This window comes from Girardinichthys multiradiatus, chromosome 10 (genome assembly GCF_021462225.1).
Source record: "Girardinichthys multiradiatus isolate DD_20200921_A chromosome 10, DD_fGirMul_XY1, whole genome shotgun sequence".
In the NCBI taxonomy this organism is placed as follows: Eukaryota; Metazoa; Chordata; class Actinopteri; order Cyprinodontiformes; family Goodeidae; genus Girardinichthys; species Girardinichthys multiradiatus.
In genome coordinates, this window is record NC_061803.1 from 826,096 (window position 1) to 841,673 (window position 15,578).

The window sequence follows — 15,578 nt, forward strand, 5'->3', positions numbered from 1 at the left end:
GATAATATTAATAGTCGTTTTTTTCCATATTTTTATTTTATATATACTCTGGCATAAACAGCTCATATCTTCTGTATGAAGATGGTTTATGATCTCTGCTGCAGGTTATTGCCAATCCTGTAGGACATCTTTCAGCGGTGCTGCTGTCCTCTGAGTGGCCACTCCACCCCACCCTGCCAGCAGATGACTGCATCTTCTCGCTTACAGGCCAGGCTAGACTCCTCCTTCATTCAAATAAAAAAAGAGTCGAAGCTGGTTGATCGTCACATCAGCAGCAGCAGCAGCAGATCTGAGGTTGATGCAAGCAGCAATTTGAGCCCCAAACAAGAACAAGATGACTGAAGATCAGCGCTACGTGATCACTGCCCGAGTTATCGGAGGAGTCCACAGAGAGAAGCCAAAACTTAAGGTAGGTTTAGACCTCAGACTTTACTTTCCATCCATTATTTCAGAAGACGGTTCTTTTAATAGTTGTGGTTTGTTTTCTTCCCAGACGTTCATGGTATCGGTCCTCTGGTCTGATAAATCTGAGGTGATCATCTACAGGTCCTTCCAGGACTTCGAGAAGTTTCATGTGAGTCAGTAAACATTTAATCAGAGCTACATGTCAACAAACTGGTTTATAAATAAAATCCTAATCTGGGCCACTGGCATATTTTATGTTTTCCAACAGAGACAACTGAAAAAGAAGTTTCCCAATTTCAATCCTTTTCGGAAGAACGACAGAATGATCCCAAAGTTCACTGGTAAGGACAAACCACCACGGTACCTCCCAATCCATTAATGAGAAGGACCACCTCAGTAAATATGTCCTAGTGACAACATCTAGACAGAAAACAGAATCACAACAAAACTTTTTAAAAAGAAGAAACATAAAAATAATTTGTTTAATCCACTGGTCCTGTTTGATTGGTTGAAGGAAGACGTGTAATTTTACGTTCATTTTAAGTTGGTAAAAATAAGTTCTGACTGGAATCATTAAAACAACTAAAGCTATAATAGAACCCAGATATTTATTTAAATAATATGTAGATGTGGACTTTAAAACCGAGCTGATCTGGGTGGGTCTGCATCCTAAAGAACCTTTCTGACCACACTGCTGACTTGAGACCTACTTCATTGACGTGTTGTTTCATCATTAGTGGAACATTTAGCAAACATTATCTTAATCTGATTGTCCTGGTTCTGCACAGGAAAGGCCAGAAGAAGCAGCCTTCAGCAGAAAGGATCCAAGAAGTCTGTGAGGCAGATGACGTTCCTGGAGACCTACTGCGACCAACTGCTGAAGTGTGAGCAGACTGTGACCCTGAGCTCGGAGGTAGCAAGGTTCTTCACGCCCAAAGACCACGACCTGCAGACGGACTTCACCAAGAACACGTAAGCTCTGAGATCCAGTTGGGATTTCTCTGAAGTTTCTCAGTGTGTTTAGCAGTTTTACAACATTGAGGATGATTTTACATCTTTTACAGCGTCATGATCCTGATGTCTGAAGATGTGGAGGGCGGAAGAGGAGGAGAGGGTGCTCCTCGCCACCAGGTGGGCAACGTCACCAACCCGTTTGTCACCCAGACGTACCGCTGCGTGGCACCCTATGAGACCAAGGACACCAAGAACCGGCTGTTGAAGGTGGCTGCAGATGAGACGCTGGATGTCCTGATCAAAGACCCGGCAGGTAAGCGCAGCAGCTTTCAACTTTCCATCCGTTCCTTAATGGCAACGTTTAGTCAGAGACACTAAAAGCTGTTCTCTCCTCTGCAGGTTGGTGGCTGGTGGAGAGCGAAGACAAGCGCCTGGCTTGGTTTCCTGCTCCCTACCTGGAGCTTTCTGAAGGAGAAGATGAGGATAATGATGGATTCTTGGGAGGTGAGATATTGTTTTTAGTAGTTGAAGTCCACCTGAGTTTCATGGTTAAAAATTACCATAGAGCCTAGTTGTTAGAAAAACTTTTGACCAACTTGGGACCATCTTAAGAACTTGACCAGCTACAGGTCCTTCTCAAAATATTAGCATATTGTGATAAAGTTCATTATTTTCCATAATGTCATGATGAAAATTTAACATTCATATATTTTAGATTCATTGCACACTAACTGAAATATTTCAGGTCTTTTATTGTCTTAATACGGATGATTTTGGCATACAGCTCATGAAAACCCAAAATTCCTATCTCACAAAATTAGCATATCATTAAAAGGGTCTCTAAACGAGCTATGAACCTAATCATCTGAATCAACGAGTTAACTCTAAACACCTGCAAAAGATTCCTGAGGCCTTTAAAACTCCCAGCCTGGTTCATCACTCAAAACCCCAATCATGGGTAAGACTGCCGACCTGACTGCTGTCCAGAAGGCCACTATTGACACCCTCAAGCAAGAGGGTAAGACACAGAAATAAATTTCTGAACGAATAGGCTGTTCCCAGAGTGCTGTATCAAGGCACCTCAGTGGGAAGTCTGTGGGAAGGAAAAAGTGTGGCAGAAAACGCTGCACAACGAGAAGAGGTGACCGGACCCTGAGGAAGATTGTGGAGAAGGGCCGATTCCAGACCTTGGGGGACCTGCGGAAGCAGTGGACTGAGTCTGGAGTAGAAACATCCAGAGCCACCGTGCACAGGCGTGTGCAGGAAATGGGCTACAGGTGCCGCATTCCCCAGGTCAAGCCACTTTTGAACCAGAAACAGCAGCAGAAGCGCCTGACCTGGGCTACAGAGAAGCAGCACTGGACTGTTGCTCAGTGGTCCAAAGTACTTTTTTCGGATGAAAGCAAATTCTGCATGTCATTCGGAAATCAAGGTGCCAGAGTCTGGAGGAAGACTGGGGAGAAGGAAATGCCAAAATGCCAGAAGTCTCAAGACTCAAGACCCAACACTCTGGATGAGCTAAAGGCCGCTATCGAAGCATCCTGGGCCTCCATAAGACCTCAGCAGTGCCACAGGCTGATTGCCTCCATGCCACGCCGCATTGAAGCAGTCATTTCTGCAAAAGGATTCCCGACCAAGTATTGAGTGCATAACTGTACATGATTATTTGAAGGTTGACGTTTTTTGTATTAAAAACACTTTTCTTTTATTGGTTGGATGAAATATGCTAATTTTGTGAGATAGGAATTTTGGGTTTTCATGAGCTGTATGCCAAAATCATCTGTATTAAGACAATAAAAGACCTGAAATATTTCAGTTAGTGTGCAATGAATCTAAAATATATGAATATTAAATTTTCATCATTACATTATAGAAAATAATGAACTTTATCACAATATGCTAATATTTTGAGAAGGACCTGTATATGAGTCATTCACTGTCATTGAAAGATCTTCTGCCTCCTGCTTTCAGCTTCCTTGTACTGTGCTGTGAGGAGCTACTCAACCACAAAGGCTGATGAGGTGGCTGTGTCCATTGGCTCCGTGGTGGAGGTGTTGAGGAAGTCTGATGACGGCTGGTGGCTCATCAGGTATCAACCTCTTGTCTTACCTGCATGCAGATAAATTACCAATGTCTCCTAACACAGCCATAAAGTAGCTTCATAGATGAATTGAGCAAATCTCTCAGAACATTAGCTCTAAATGTGGTGCAATCTTCTCCTCAGATTCAATGGCAAGGTTGGTTACATCCCGTCCATGTACCTGCAGCCCCACAACAACCCACGGGCAGGTCTACATGGCTTGCACAGACATCTGCACAGTTCCTCTCTGAATCTGACCAGCAGCACACAGTCCCGACGTTCTCATCTAGAGAGAATTAAAGAAAACAGCTCCAAACAGGACCCCAGACGGCAGTCCGCTGTCCCTGCATGTCGCCCCAGGGCCCATTCCCTGGACGTCCTCTCAGAGACCTGGCCCCACACCCAGACGCAGCATGACACCTTGAAATCTAACAGCAACGGCTCCATCTTCTCCAGGTTTTCCTCCAGCAGCAACTCCTCCTCAAGCCTTAGGGAGGAGGTGCAGGACCAAACAAGCGATCCTGACTCACCTCTCCAGGCCGACGATACAGGCTGCAGCTTCTCCGAACGCTACAACACCCATTCCAGGTTCAGCACTGGAAACTCTGGATCTGCCAGGTCCAAAAGTAGCAAGACAGCTTCAGTAGCTCCCAGGGTGCCATGTAGACCAAAGAAGGAGGAGATCCTGACTCGCTGCAGCACCATGACACGCAAGACGGCCTTGGCCACCAAGATGCGCCTTGAGATGGAAGCAGACTCCATTCACAGCCGCTTGTGAGAGTCGAGTCGAGCCATTAGAACCCTGGAAGAAGCTGCGGTCTTCATCGCTCTTTTCTAATGTTAACATTATATTTGTACTCTATGATGTAAACTATATTCTCACACACAGATGGCTTTTGTGCAGCATTATTTGTCAGGTTGTTTTCATGCTGGTCGGGATGATTACAAACCAAGTGTTAGAAATGTTCTTCTGTTAAACTGTTTGCATGTTGACAGCGTAGCTTCAGCAAAGCATTACAGCAGGTAGGAACAGGAAGATGAACAGGATTCACTTACTTTAACAAGACTGTAGAAAATCTTCATGTAAACTTTGATTTTGTTTTACTTTTGTCTGCTTGAGGCTGCAGGATCTGAACTGTTTCTGAAACTTGAATCAATGTTTGATTTGCTTCCTTATGTCCAGCAGCCTCGTTGTTACTCCATGGACACTTTAGCAGGTTGTATTCTGTGTTTAAACAGATTCTGATGATGCAAATGATCCCCAGGAGGTTCTGCTGTTAGGCTGCAGCAGGAGCCACCAGCAGGGAGTCAGTTGACGATGCTGATAAATCCCAGCTCCTCATCTGGATAAATCCTGACTATATTTAACTGAAGTTCATCCTGAAACCTTTGCTGATGAAATAAAAATATGTCAATAAAAAGCTGTTTGCACTCAGGTGTTTGATTCCTTCTGGAGAACATCATGGTTCATTTTAGAAAGGCTCCAACATCTCTGGTCCTGTTGCTTTAACAAATCAGCAGAGATTTAATGTTCAAGTTAAAAAACAAATTAACAGTCAGAGGTTTTTAATAACTATACACCATACATTCCTGTTGGAGCCACCAATCTGTCTCCAAGTTTCTTCAGCATGATACTGCCACTGCCATGCTTGACAGTTGGTACCTTGTTCTTGTGCATGAAATCTTCACTTTGACTCTAAACAATCTTCTGGTCATTGTGACCACATAGTTCAATCTTTTCTCAGACTCTGACTTGAGCGGGTTGTTCCTGAACATCCTTACTTTGATCTGGTGGTGACGCTTCGGGTCATATCCCTCGGATCCCTGGACTCAGTCTGTGCTCCTAAAGAACAACAGTCCCAAACGCACCTCAGAACTGGCTTAAGATAAGTTAAAGCAGGCTAACAGTAGGCTTCTGGACCGGACATGGACCTCAGTTACACTGAAAATGTTTATTTTAAGGAAAAGGTCCATGACTGAAAATGAAACTATTTAAATAGTTTTTATTATTTCTGATGAACAGAGTGATGGAATATCCAGCCAGAAGAATCACCCGGCACTTGCTGGTGCTGTGTGTCTTTGAGCCTGTCATGTCTCACCAGACACGAGTAAAACAGAGGGAACCAGTGAGGAACAAGGAAACCAGTGAGTATATATACTGAGGCAGTGGTAGAAAAATGACAGGAAAACCAGAAGAGCTGATCAGGGTGAATGAACTGCAGCTGAGGCAGAGAGAAGGCAGAGCAATCAGAGAAGATGTGGAGCAGCTGAGGAAGAAGAAAAGAGCAAAGAAGGAGAGAAAGGACAAACAAACATGAATGGATCTGAACTAGAAACAGATCTAACAGTCTAAATGTAAAAGGATCACAAGAACACAAAATAATAAACTTAGGAAATACAACTTTTTTACTACAGAAGCTCAGTAACTGTTTTCATGAAATGCATTTAAATTTAATCCTACATACATAAATGAATGCACTTCTTTTTATTATTTTGTAAGTTAATTATTCTTTCAGGAAAAAGATTCACTCGTGGTTTTTAAACGTACTTTAACTTTTCCACAAAATGCATTTTTTATTTAATGCTATGTGTGAAAATCTTTGTGATTGTTTCTAGAATTACTCATCGTTAGTGTTTTCTCAGTGTAGTTTCAATTTGGGGACACATGCTATGAAACTCGTCTTAATTTAAAGGGTGCAAAGTTTTCATGCATGGTAGCTGCACTCACAAACACCTGGCAGTCAAATTTTCAAAGTCAAAGTTACAGGAATTTAAGTAAAAGAGTCACTACATTCATTTCATGCATTATCTAAACTACCTTAAGTTGAAAAATCAAAGACAAGCAAATATTGTTCTAGTCTGATACCTTTTTAAAGAGACATCAGACTGCTGCTGGTTTCAGGAACAGAGAATGCTTTGTCTTCTAGAGCCAAATGATTCATACATAAAATGTCCTACAGTTTGGTTGAATGTTTCCTGCAACACCATTTACCATAACATCACTAAACACCATCTGTGAGAAAAACCACTGTTATGTAAGATGCATCTAAGGTTTCTCAGTGAGGTAACTAGTTCAACCAGCTCACCATCCTTTCATTATGTAAACCTTCTGCAAGGTGTGACCTAAAGTAGGAAGGCTTAGTCTTTTGGTCTGACACAAATTTGAGAGAAACAAACTGAATGCTAATCTAAAGGCCTTTTTCTTTACTGCTTCTGACAGGAGACAGGCGTGGTTAATCAGATGTCAGCTAAAATAATGGATGACCAGACAGGCCAGATTCACATAACATTTTATGTAACATAACATTTTCACTCCTCTGTGTTCAGGCTGTCTGCGTGTAGATGTTACTGACAGAATCACCTGTGCATTTCAGAGAATCATCCATTCTAGGTAGACCTGCTAATGTGGGAAGATGCAAATCAGCCCCAGAGGAAAATTGATACAGAGCAGGCTCCAGAATGGATGTAAGGGGAGGTTATGAGCTGGAAAACAGAATAATGCTTTTAAATTTTGTGTGGAATCAGTTTCAAGCAGCTACTTTTTGAAAAACATGAAGAAGACTCCACAGCCAAAAGGTGTAAAGTAGCAGTCAGTTGCTGCTAGTCATGTGCAGTTCATTAAACAATCATCAGTAAGTGTGAGCACTTAGATAAAAGTAGGACCTGGAGCATGCAGAAAAATATTAACAGAATGCCAGGTCAGAAAGAGATCAGCAATGACCTTAGAGAGTGTTGCTGGACCTTATCTGGGAGGGCTTATTGAGAAATCCATCGTAGTGAAGATTACTCAAAAATGGAAAACATTTAAGACAGCCAGAAACCTTCTCCAGACTACTGCCGAAAAAAATATTTAAAAGAAACACCATAATTAATTTTTACGTGCTTGTCATACTGGACAAACAGCCGTGGAGGTGGAACCTCCAATAAACACAAGGTCCTAAAGGATGTCAATAGAAGCTTCCAGAACAAACAAGTTGTGCACAAACCCTGGGGAATGTTTTCTCTGCGCACACCTGCTGGAAGGTTAATATTTACAAGGAAACAATGAACTGTCATATTTTAGCTCCTTAAAACAGATTGTTGTTGTATGATTGCAGGTAAAACAATCATCTACAGAAATACTAAAAGGTAAAGTTACTATGTGATTCACTTAGTGAAGGAGAAACGGAAATAAATGAAACCTTTCAATAATATTCTGATGGGAGCTGAACTGATTGGTGGTTCTCCCTGGTCTGCCATTGCAGTGGCGGTTATGTTGTTGCATGGTGGGGGCCATCGGGGACTGCTTGCAGGTGAGTTGATCCTGTCTTTGTTTTGGGTCGGGGGGTCCGGTGCAGGTATGGGACTTAATGGTGTTTGCTCTGTTGCGCTTGCGTGCAGAGGCTGGGGGGTGTCATGCACGGCCGGTCGCCAATAATATTCTCATTTACTGAATAAAACTGTATAGACCTGCAGGGACAATAAAACTATAGCGTTAATGTGTCTTCAGACTCACAGTGGAGAAAGAAAATGAAGGAAGAAAAACAACAACCAAGGAAAGATCTGCTTCTACTTTCTCCTTCTCCTCCTCATCTGAGTAGATCGTTAACCAGTGTGTTAACCAGTGTGTTAACCAGTGTATTAACCGATTAGGGTTAGGGTATAACCAGTGTGTTACATGAATCACATCAGTGTTACATCTTTCCAACATTTGCAAAGTTTGTTCTGTAAAAGTTGGTTTCTGGATTGTTAGAAGTCACGGTGTGAGATGATGGCCTTAGATGAGGAAATATCAGCAGAGTATTCAGGCTTTTTTCCCTCATCTCTGTGATGAACAGTTCTTCAGTAAACTGATGATTGTGACTCTTATTGTCTACGTTCTTTGACAGCTTTATCTGGAGGAGCAAAGGACAAAACGGTTGCTAGGAGTGTCCAATAAATGTATAAAGGCTGCTTCTCCGCACGGTGGTGAAGAGGTTATCATCGTGTCAGGATCCAGTTTGAATGCCGGATTAAAGGGTGATCCTACACTGACATCAACATCAAGTGTGTACATGCATGACTAGTTCACCAGGGCAAAGAAGGTTTGAGAAAACAAATATATTCTTCCACTTATGTAATGACTCAAATGTGTAAAACACTTGATTTCCTTAAAACAAACATTTGGAGCAATGGTGCATACTTTAGCATTGCTAAAAAAAAATCATTAAACTGCCCTGTTTACTTTAGGAGGGTCACTTACCATCAAACAAGGTTTATGGACAAATATGAGGAAATGTGGAAGAAATATGAGTCAGAAGTGTGCCACTGATGGCAATCAATGTTCATAGGTATTTGTTATCACTCAGGCCAGGCAGCGTTGATGATTAAAACAACTGAAGATAGAGAGGTGGGATATGGTTTGCTTTTAAATCCTTAACTGATGAAGGTGGAGACAATTTAACAAATATTTCCCTGCAAAGCACCGCTTCCTCAATCATTTATCATCTTTAATATATAACTTATCATAAAGCTTTAATATTACAGAAAAAACACATCCTGATTTATGTTATCAGTAAATTTTATGGTTCAAAAATGATTTAGAGTTAAAACATTTTATAAACTGTTTAAATGCATATAAAATGTGAAACATATTAATTTGTCAGATTGGAAGAAAGAAGTCATTTTACTGGCAAACATCCAGTTATTATCTGGAAGGAGTTTACCTACCTGACAGAAACTACTTCCTTAAAAGAAACACAGATCTATTACCTTTAAGGAAAACAAGAAACCTGAACAAAGGTGCAGTGCAGGAGATTTTATGCACATTTAGTTTTCTGAACTTTTTTACTACAGAAGCTCAGTAACTGTTTTCATGAAATGCATTTAAATTTAATCCTACATACATAAATGAATGCACTTCTTTTTATTATTTTGTAAGTTAATTATTCTTTCAGGAAAAAGATTCACTCGTGGTTTTTAAACGTACTTTAACTTTTCCACAAAATGCATTTTTTATTTAATGCTATGTGTGAAAATCTTTGTGATTGTTTCTAGAATTACTCATCGTTAGTGTTTTCTCAGTGTAGTTTCAATTTGGGGACACATGCTATGAAACTCGTCTTAATTTAAAGGGTGCAAAGTTTTCATGCATGGTAGCTGCACTCACAAACACCTGGCAGTCAAATTTTCAAAGTCAAAGTTACAGGAATTTAAGTAAAAGAGTCACTACATTCATTTCATGCATTATCTAAACTACCTTAAGCTGAAAAATCAAAGACAAGCAAATATTATTCTAGTCTGATACCTTTTTAAAGAGACATCAGACTGCTGCTGGTTTCAGGAACAGAGAATGCTTTGTCTTCTAGAGCCAAATGATTCATACATAAAATGTCCTACAGTTTGGTTGAATGTTTCCTGCAACACCATTTACCATAACATCACTAAACACCATCTGTGAGAAAAACCACTGTTATGTAAGATGCATCTAAGGTTTCTCAGTGAGGTAACTAGTTCAACCAGCTCACCATCCTTTCATTATGTAAACCTTCTGCAAGGTGTGACCTAAAGTAGGAAGGCTTAGTCTTTTGGTCTGACACAAATTTGAGAGAAACAAACTGAATGCTAATCTAAAGGCCTTTTTCTTTACTGCTTCTGACAGGAGACAGGCGTGGTTAATCAGATGTCAGCTAAAATAATGGATGACCAGACAGGCCAGATTCACATAACATTTTATGTAACATAACATTTTCACTCCTCTGTGTTCAGGCTGTCTGCGTGTAGATGTTACTGACAGAATCACCTGTGCATTTCAGAGAATCATCCATTCTAGGTAGACCTGCTAATGTGGGAAGATGCAAATCAGCCCCAGAGGAAAATTGATACAGAGCAGGCTCCAGAATGGATGTAAGGGGAGGTTATGAGCTGGAAAGCAGAATAATGCTTTTAAATTTTGTGTGGAATCAGTTTCAAGCAGCTACTTTTTGAAAAACATGAAGAAGACTCCACAGCCAAAAGGTGTAAAGTAGCAGTCAGTTGCTGCTAGTCATGTGCAGTTCATTAAACAATCATCAGTAAGTGTGAGCACTTAGATAAAAGTAGGACCTGGAGCATGCAGAAAAATATTAACAGAATGCCAGGTCAGAAAGAGATCAGCAATGACCTTAGAGAGTGTTGCTGGACCTTATCTGGGAGGGCTTATTGAGAAATCCATCGTAGTGAAGATTACTCAAAAATGGAAAACATTTAAGACAGCCAGAAACCTTCTCCAGACTACTGCCGAAAAAAATATTTAAAAGAAACACCATAATTAATTTTTACGTGCTTGTCATACTGGACAAACAGCCGTGGAGGTGGAACCTCCAATAAACACAAGGTCCTAAAGGATGTCAATAGAAGCTTCCAGAACAAACAAGTTGTGCACAAACCCTGGGGAATGTTTTCTCTGCGCACACCTGCTGGAAGGTTAATATTTACAAGGAAACAATGAACTGTCATATTTTAGCTCCTTAAAACAGATTGTTGTTGTATGATTGCAGGTAAAACAATCATCTACAGAAATACTAAAAGGTAAAGTTACTATGTGATTCACTTAGTGAAGGAGAAACGGAAATAAATGAAACCTTTCAATAATATTCTGATGGGAGCTGAACTGATTGGTGGTTCTCCCTGGTCTGCCATTGCAGTGGCGGTTATGTTGTTGCATGGTGGGGGCCATCGGGGACTGCTTGCAGGTGAGTTGATCCTGTCTTTGTTTTGGGTCGGGGGGTCCGGTGCAGGTATGGGACTTAATGGTGTTTGCTCTGTTGCGCTTGCGTGCAGAGGCTGGGGGGTGTCATGCACGGCCGGTCGCCAATAATATTCTCATTTACTGAATAAAACTGTATAGACCTGCAGGGACAATAAAACTATAGCGTTAATGTGTCTTCAGACTCACAGTGGAGAAAGAAAATGAAGGAAGAAAAACAACAACCAAGGAAAGATCTGCTTCTACTTTCTCCTTCTCCTCCTCATCTGAGTAGATCGTTAACCAGTGTGTTAACTGGTGTGCTAACCAGACTGTTAACCAGTGTATTAACCAGTGTGTTAACCAGTGTGCTAACCAGACTGTTAACCAGTGTGTTAACCAGTGTGTTAACCAGTGTGTTAACCAGTGTATTAACCAGTGTGTTAACCAGTGTGCTAACCAGACTGTTAACCACTGTATTAACCAGTGTATTAACCAGTGTGTTAACCAGTGTGCTAACCAGACTGTTAACCAGTGTGTTAACTGGTGTGTTAACCAGACTGTTAACCAGTGTATTAACCAGTGTGTTAACCAGATTGTTAACCAGTGTGTTTACCAGTGTGTTAACCAGTGTGTTAACCAGTGTATTAACCGATTAGGGTTAGGGTATAACCAGTGTGTTAACCAGTGTATTAACCGATTAGGGTTAGAGTATAACCAGTGTGTTAACCAGTGTATTAACCGATTAGGGTTAGCGTATAACCAGTGTATTAACCAGTGTGTTAACCAGTGTGCTAACCAGACTGTTAACCAGTGTGTTAACCAGTGTGTTAACCAGTGTATTAACCAGTGTGTTAACCAGTGTGCTAACCAGACTGTTAACCAGTGTATTAACCAATGTATTAACCAGTGTGTTAACCAGTGTGCTAACCAGACTGTTAACCAGTGTGTTAACTGGTGTGTTAACCAGACTGTTAACCAGTGTATTAACCAGTGTGTTAACCAGATTGTTAACCAGTGTGTTTACCAGTGTGTTAACCAGTGTGTTAACCAGTGTATTAACCGATTAGGGTTAGGGTATAACCAGTGTGTTAACGAGTGTATTAACCGATTAGGGTTAGAGTATAACCAGTGTGTTAACCAGTGTATTAACCGATTAGGGTTAGCGTATAACCAGTGTGTTAACCAGTGTGCTAACCAGACTGTTAACCAGTGTGTTAACTGGTGTGTTAACCAGTGTATTAACCAGTGTGTTAACCGGTGTGTTAACCAGATTGTTAACCAGTGTGTTAACCAGTGTATTAACCGATTAGGGTTAGGGTATAACCAGTGTGTTAACCAGTGTGCTAACCAGACTGTTAACCAGTGTGTTAACTGGTGTGTTAACCAGTGTATTAACCAGTGTGTTAACCGGTGTATTAACCGATTAGGGTTAGGGTATAACCAGTGTGTTAACCAGTGTATTAACCGATTAGGGTTAGGGTATAACCAGTGTGTTAACCAGTGTGTTAACTGGTGTGTTAACCAGACTGTTAACCAGTGTGTTAACTGGTGTGCTAACCAGACTGTTAACCAGTGTGTTAACCAGTGTGCTAACCAGACTGTTAACCAGTGTGTTAACTGGTGTGCTAACCAGACTGTTAACCAGTGTGTTAACTGGTGTGCTAACCAGACTGTTAACCAGTGTGTTAACCAGTGTGCTAACCAGACTGTTAACCAGTGTGTTAACTGGTGTGTTAACCAGACTGTTAACCAGTGTGTTAACTGGTGTGTTAACCAGACTGTTAACCAGTGTGTTAACTGGTGTGCTAACCAGACTGTTAACCAGTGTGTTAACCAGTGTGCTAACCAGACTGTTAACCAGTGTGTTAACCAGTGTGCTAACCAGACTGTTAACCAGTGTGTTAACTGGTGTGCTAACCAGACTGTTAACCAGTGTGTTAACCAGTGTGCTAACCAGACTGTTAACCAGTGTGTTAACTGGTGTGTTAACCAGACTGTTAACCAGTGTGTTAACCAGTGTGCTAACCAGACTGTTAACCAGTGTGTTAACTGGTGTGTTAACCAGACTGTTAACCAGTGTATTAACCAGTGTGTTAACCAGATTGTTAACCGGTGTGTTAACCAGATTGTTAACCAGTGTGTTAACCGATTAGGGTTAGGGTATAACCAGTGTGTTAACCAGTGTATTAACCGAATAGGGTTAGAGTATAACCAGTGTGTTAACCAGTGTATTAACCGATTAGGGTTAGCGTATAACCAGTGTGTTAACCGGTGTGCTAACCAGACTGTTAACCAGTGTGTTAACTGGTGTGTTAACCAGTGTATTAACCAGTGTGTTAACCGGTGTATTAACCGATTAGGGTTAGGGTATAACCAGTGTGTTAACCAGTGTATTAACCGATTAGGGTTAGAGTATAACCAGTGTGTTAACCAGTGTATTAACCGATTAGGGTTAGCGTATAACCAGTGTGTTAACCAGTGTGCTAACCAGACTGTTAACCAGTGTGTTAACTGGTGTGTTAACCAGTGTATTAACCAGTGTGTTAACCGGTGTGTTAACCAGATTGTTAACCAGTGTGTTAACCAGTGTATTAACCGATTAGGGTTAGGGTATAACCAGTGTGTTAACCAGTGTGCTAACCAGACTGTTAACCAGTGTGTTAACTGGTGTGTTAACCAGTGTATTAACCAGTGTGTTAACCGGTGTATTAACCGATTAGGGTTAGGGTATAACCAGTGTGTTAACCAGTGTATTAACCGATTAGGGTTAGGGTATAACCAGTGTGTTAACCAGTGTGTTAACTGGTGTGTTAACCAGACTGTTAACCAGTGTGTTAACTGGTGTGCTAACCAGACTGTTAACCAGTGTGTTAACCAGTGTGCTAACCAGACTGTTAACCAGTGTGTTAACTGGTGTGCTAACCAGACTGTTAACCAGTGTGTTAACTGGTGTGCTAACCAGACTGTTAACCAGTGTGTTAACTGGTGTGCTAACCAGACTGTTAACCAGTGTGTTAACCAGTGTGCTAACCAGACTGTTAACCAGTGTGTTAACTGGTGTGTTAACCAGACTGTTAACCAGTGTGTTAACTGGTGTGTTAACCAGACTGTTAACCAGTGTGTTAACTGGTGTGCTAACCAGACTGTTAACCAGTGTGTTAACCAGTGTGCTAACCAGACTGTTAACCAGTGTGTTAACCAGTGTGCTAACCAGACTGTTAACCAGTGTGTTAACTGGTGTGCTAACCAGACTGTTAACCAGTGTGTTAACCAGTGTGCTAACCAGACTGTTAACCAGTGTGTTAACTGGTGTGTTAACCAGACTGTTAACCAGTGTGTTAACCAGTGTGCTAACCAGACTGTTAACCAGTGTGTTAACTGGTGTGTTAACCAGACTGTTAACCAGTGTATTAACCAGTGTGTTAACCAGATTGTTAACCGGTGTGTTAACCAGATTGTTAACCAGTGTGTTAACCGATTAGGGTTAGGGTATAACCAGTGTGTTAACCAGTGTATTAACCGAATAGGGTTAGAGTATAACCAGTGTGTTAACCAGTGTATTAACCGATTAGGGTTAGCGTATAACCAGTGTGTTAACCGATGTGCTAACCAGACTGTTAACCAGTGTGTTAACTGGTGTGTTAACCAGTGTATTAACCAGATTGTTAACCAGTGTATTAACCGATTAGGGTTAGGGTATAACCAGTGTGTTAACCAGTGTATTAACCGATTAGGGTTAGGGTATAACCAGTGTGTTAACCAGTGTATTAACCGATTAGGGTTAGGGTATAACCAGTGTGTTAACCAGTGTGTTAACCGGTGTGTTAACCAGACTGTTAACCAGTGTGTTAACTGGTGTGCTAACCAGACTGTTAACCAGTGTGTTAACCAGTGTGCTAACCAGACTGTTAACCAGTGTGTTAACTGGTGTGTTAACCAGACTGTTAACCAGTGTGTTAACCAGTGTGCTAACCAGACTGTTAACCAGTGTGTTAACTGGTGTGCTAACCAGACTGTTAACCAGTGTGTTAACCAGTGTGCTAACCAGACTGTTAACCAGTGTGTTAACTGGTGTGTTAACCAGACTGTTAACCAGTGTGTTAACCAGTGTGCTAACCAGACTGTTAACCAGTGTGTTAACTGGTGTGTTAACCAGACTGTTAACCAGTGTATTAACCAGTGTGTTAACCAGATTGTTAACCGGTGTGTTAACCAGATTGTTAACCAGTGTGTTAACCAGTGTATTAACCGATTAGGGTTAGGGTATAACCAGTGTGTTAACCAGTGTATTAACCGATTAGGGTTAGAGTATAACCAGTGTGTTAACCAGTGTATTAACCGATTAGGGTTAGCGTATAACCAGTGTGTTAACCGGTGTGCTAACCAGACTGTTAACCAGTGTGTTAACTGGTGTGTTAACCAGTGTATTAACCAGTGTGTTAACCGGTGTGT

At 41.2% G+C, this 15,578-nt stretch overlaps 1 protein-coding gene across 1 annotated transcript; it reads left to right on the forward strand.

The window, feature by feature from the left end:
• Positions 1 to 250: 250 nt before the first annotated feature.
• Positions 251 to 4,850, forward strand: noxo1b (NADPH oxidase organizer 1b). Its single transcript, XM_047377373.1, has 8 exons — positions 251 to 409; positions 494 to 574; positions 674 to 746; positions 1,194 to 1,377; positions 1,470 to 1,672; positions 1,759 to 1,863; positions 3,331 to 3,448; positions 3,584 to 4,850. The coding sequence occupies exons 1-8, from the start codon at positions 335 to 337 to the stop codon at positions 4,215 to 4,217; spliced, it is 1,473 nt and encodes a 490-aa protein (XP_047233329.1). The 5' UTR covers positions 251 to 334; the 3' UTR covers positions 4,218 to 4,850.
• Positions 4,851 to 15,578: the final 10,728 nt, after the last annotated feature.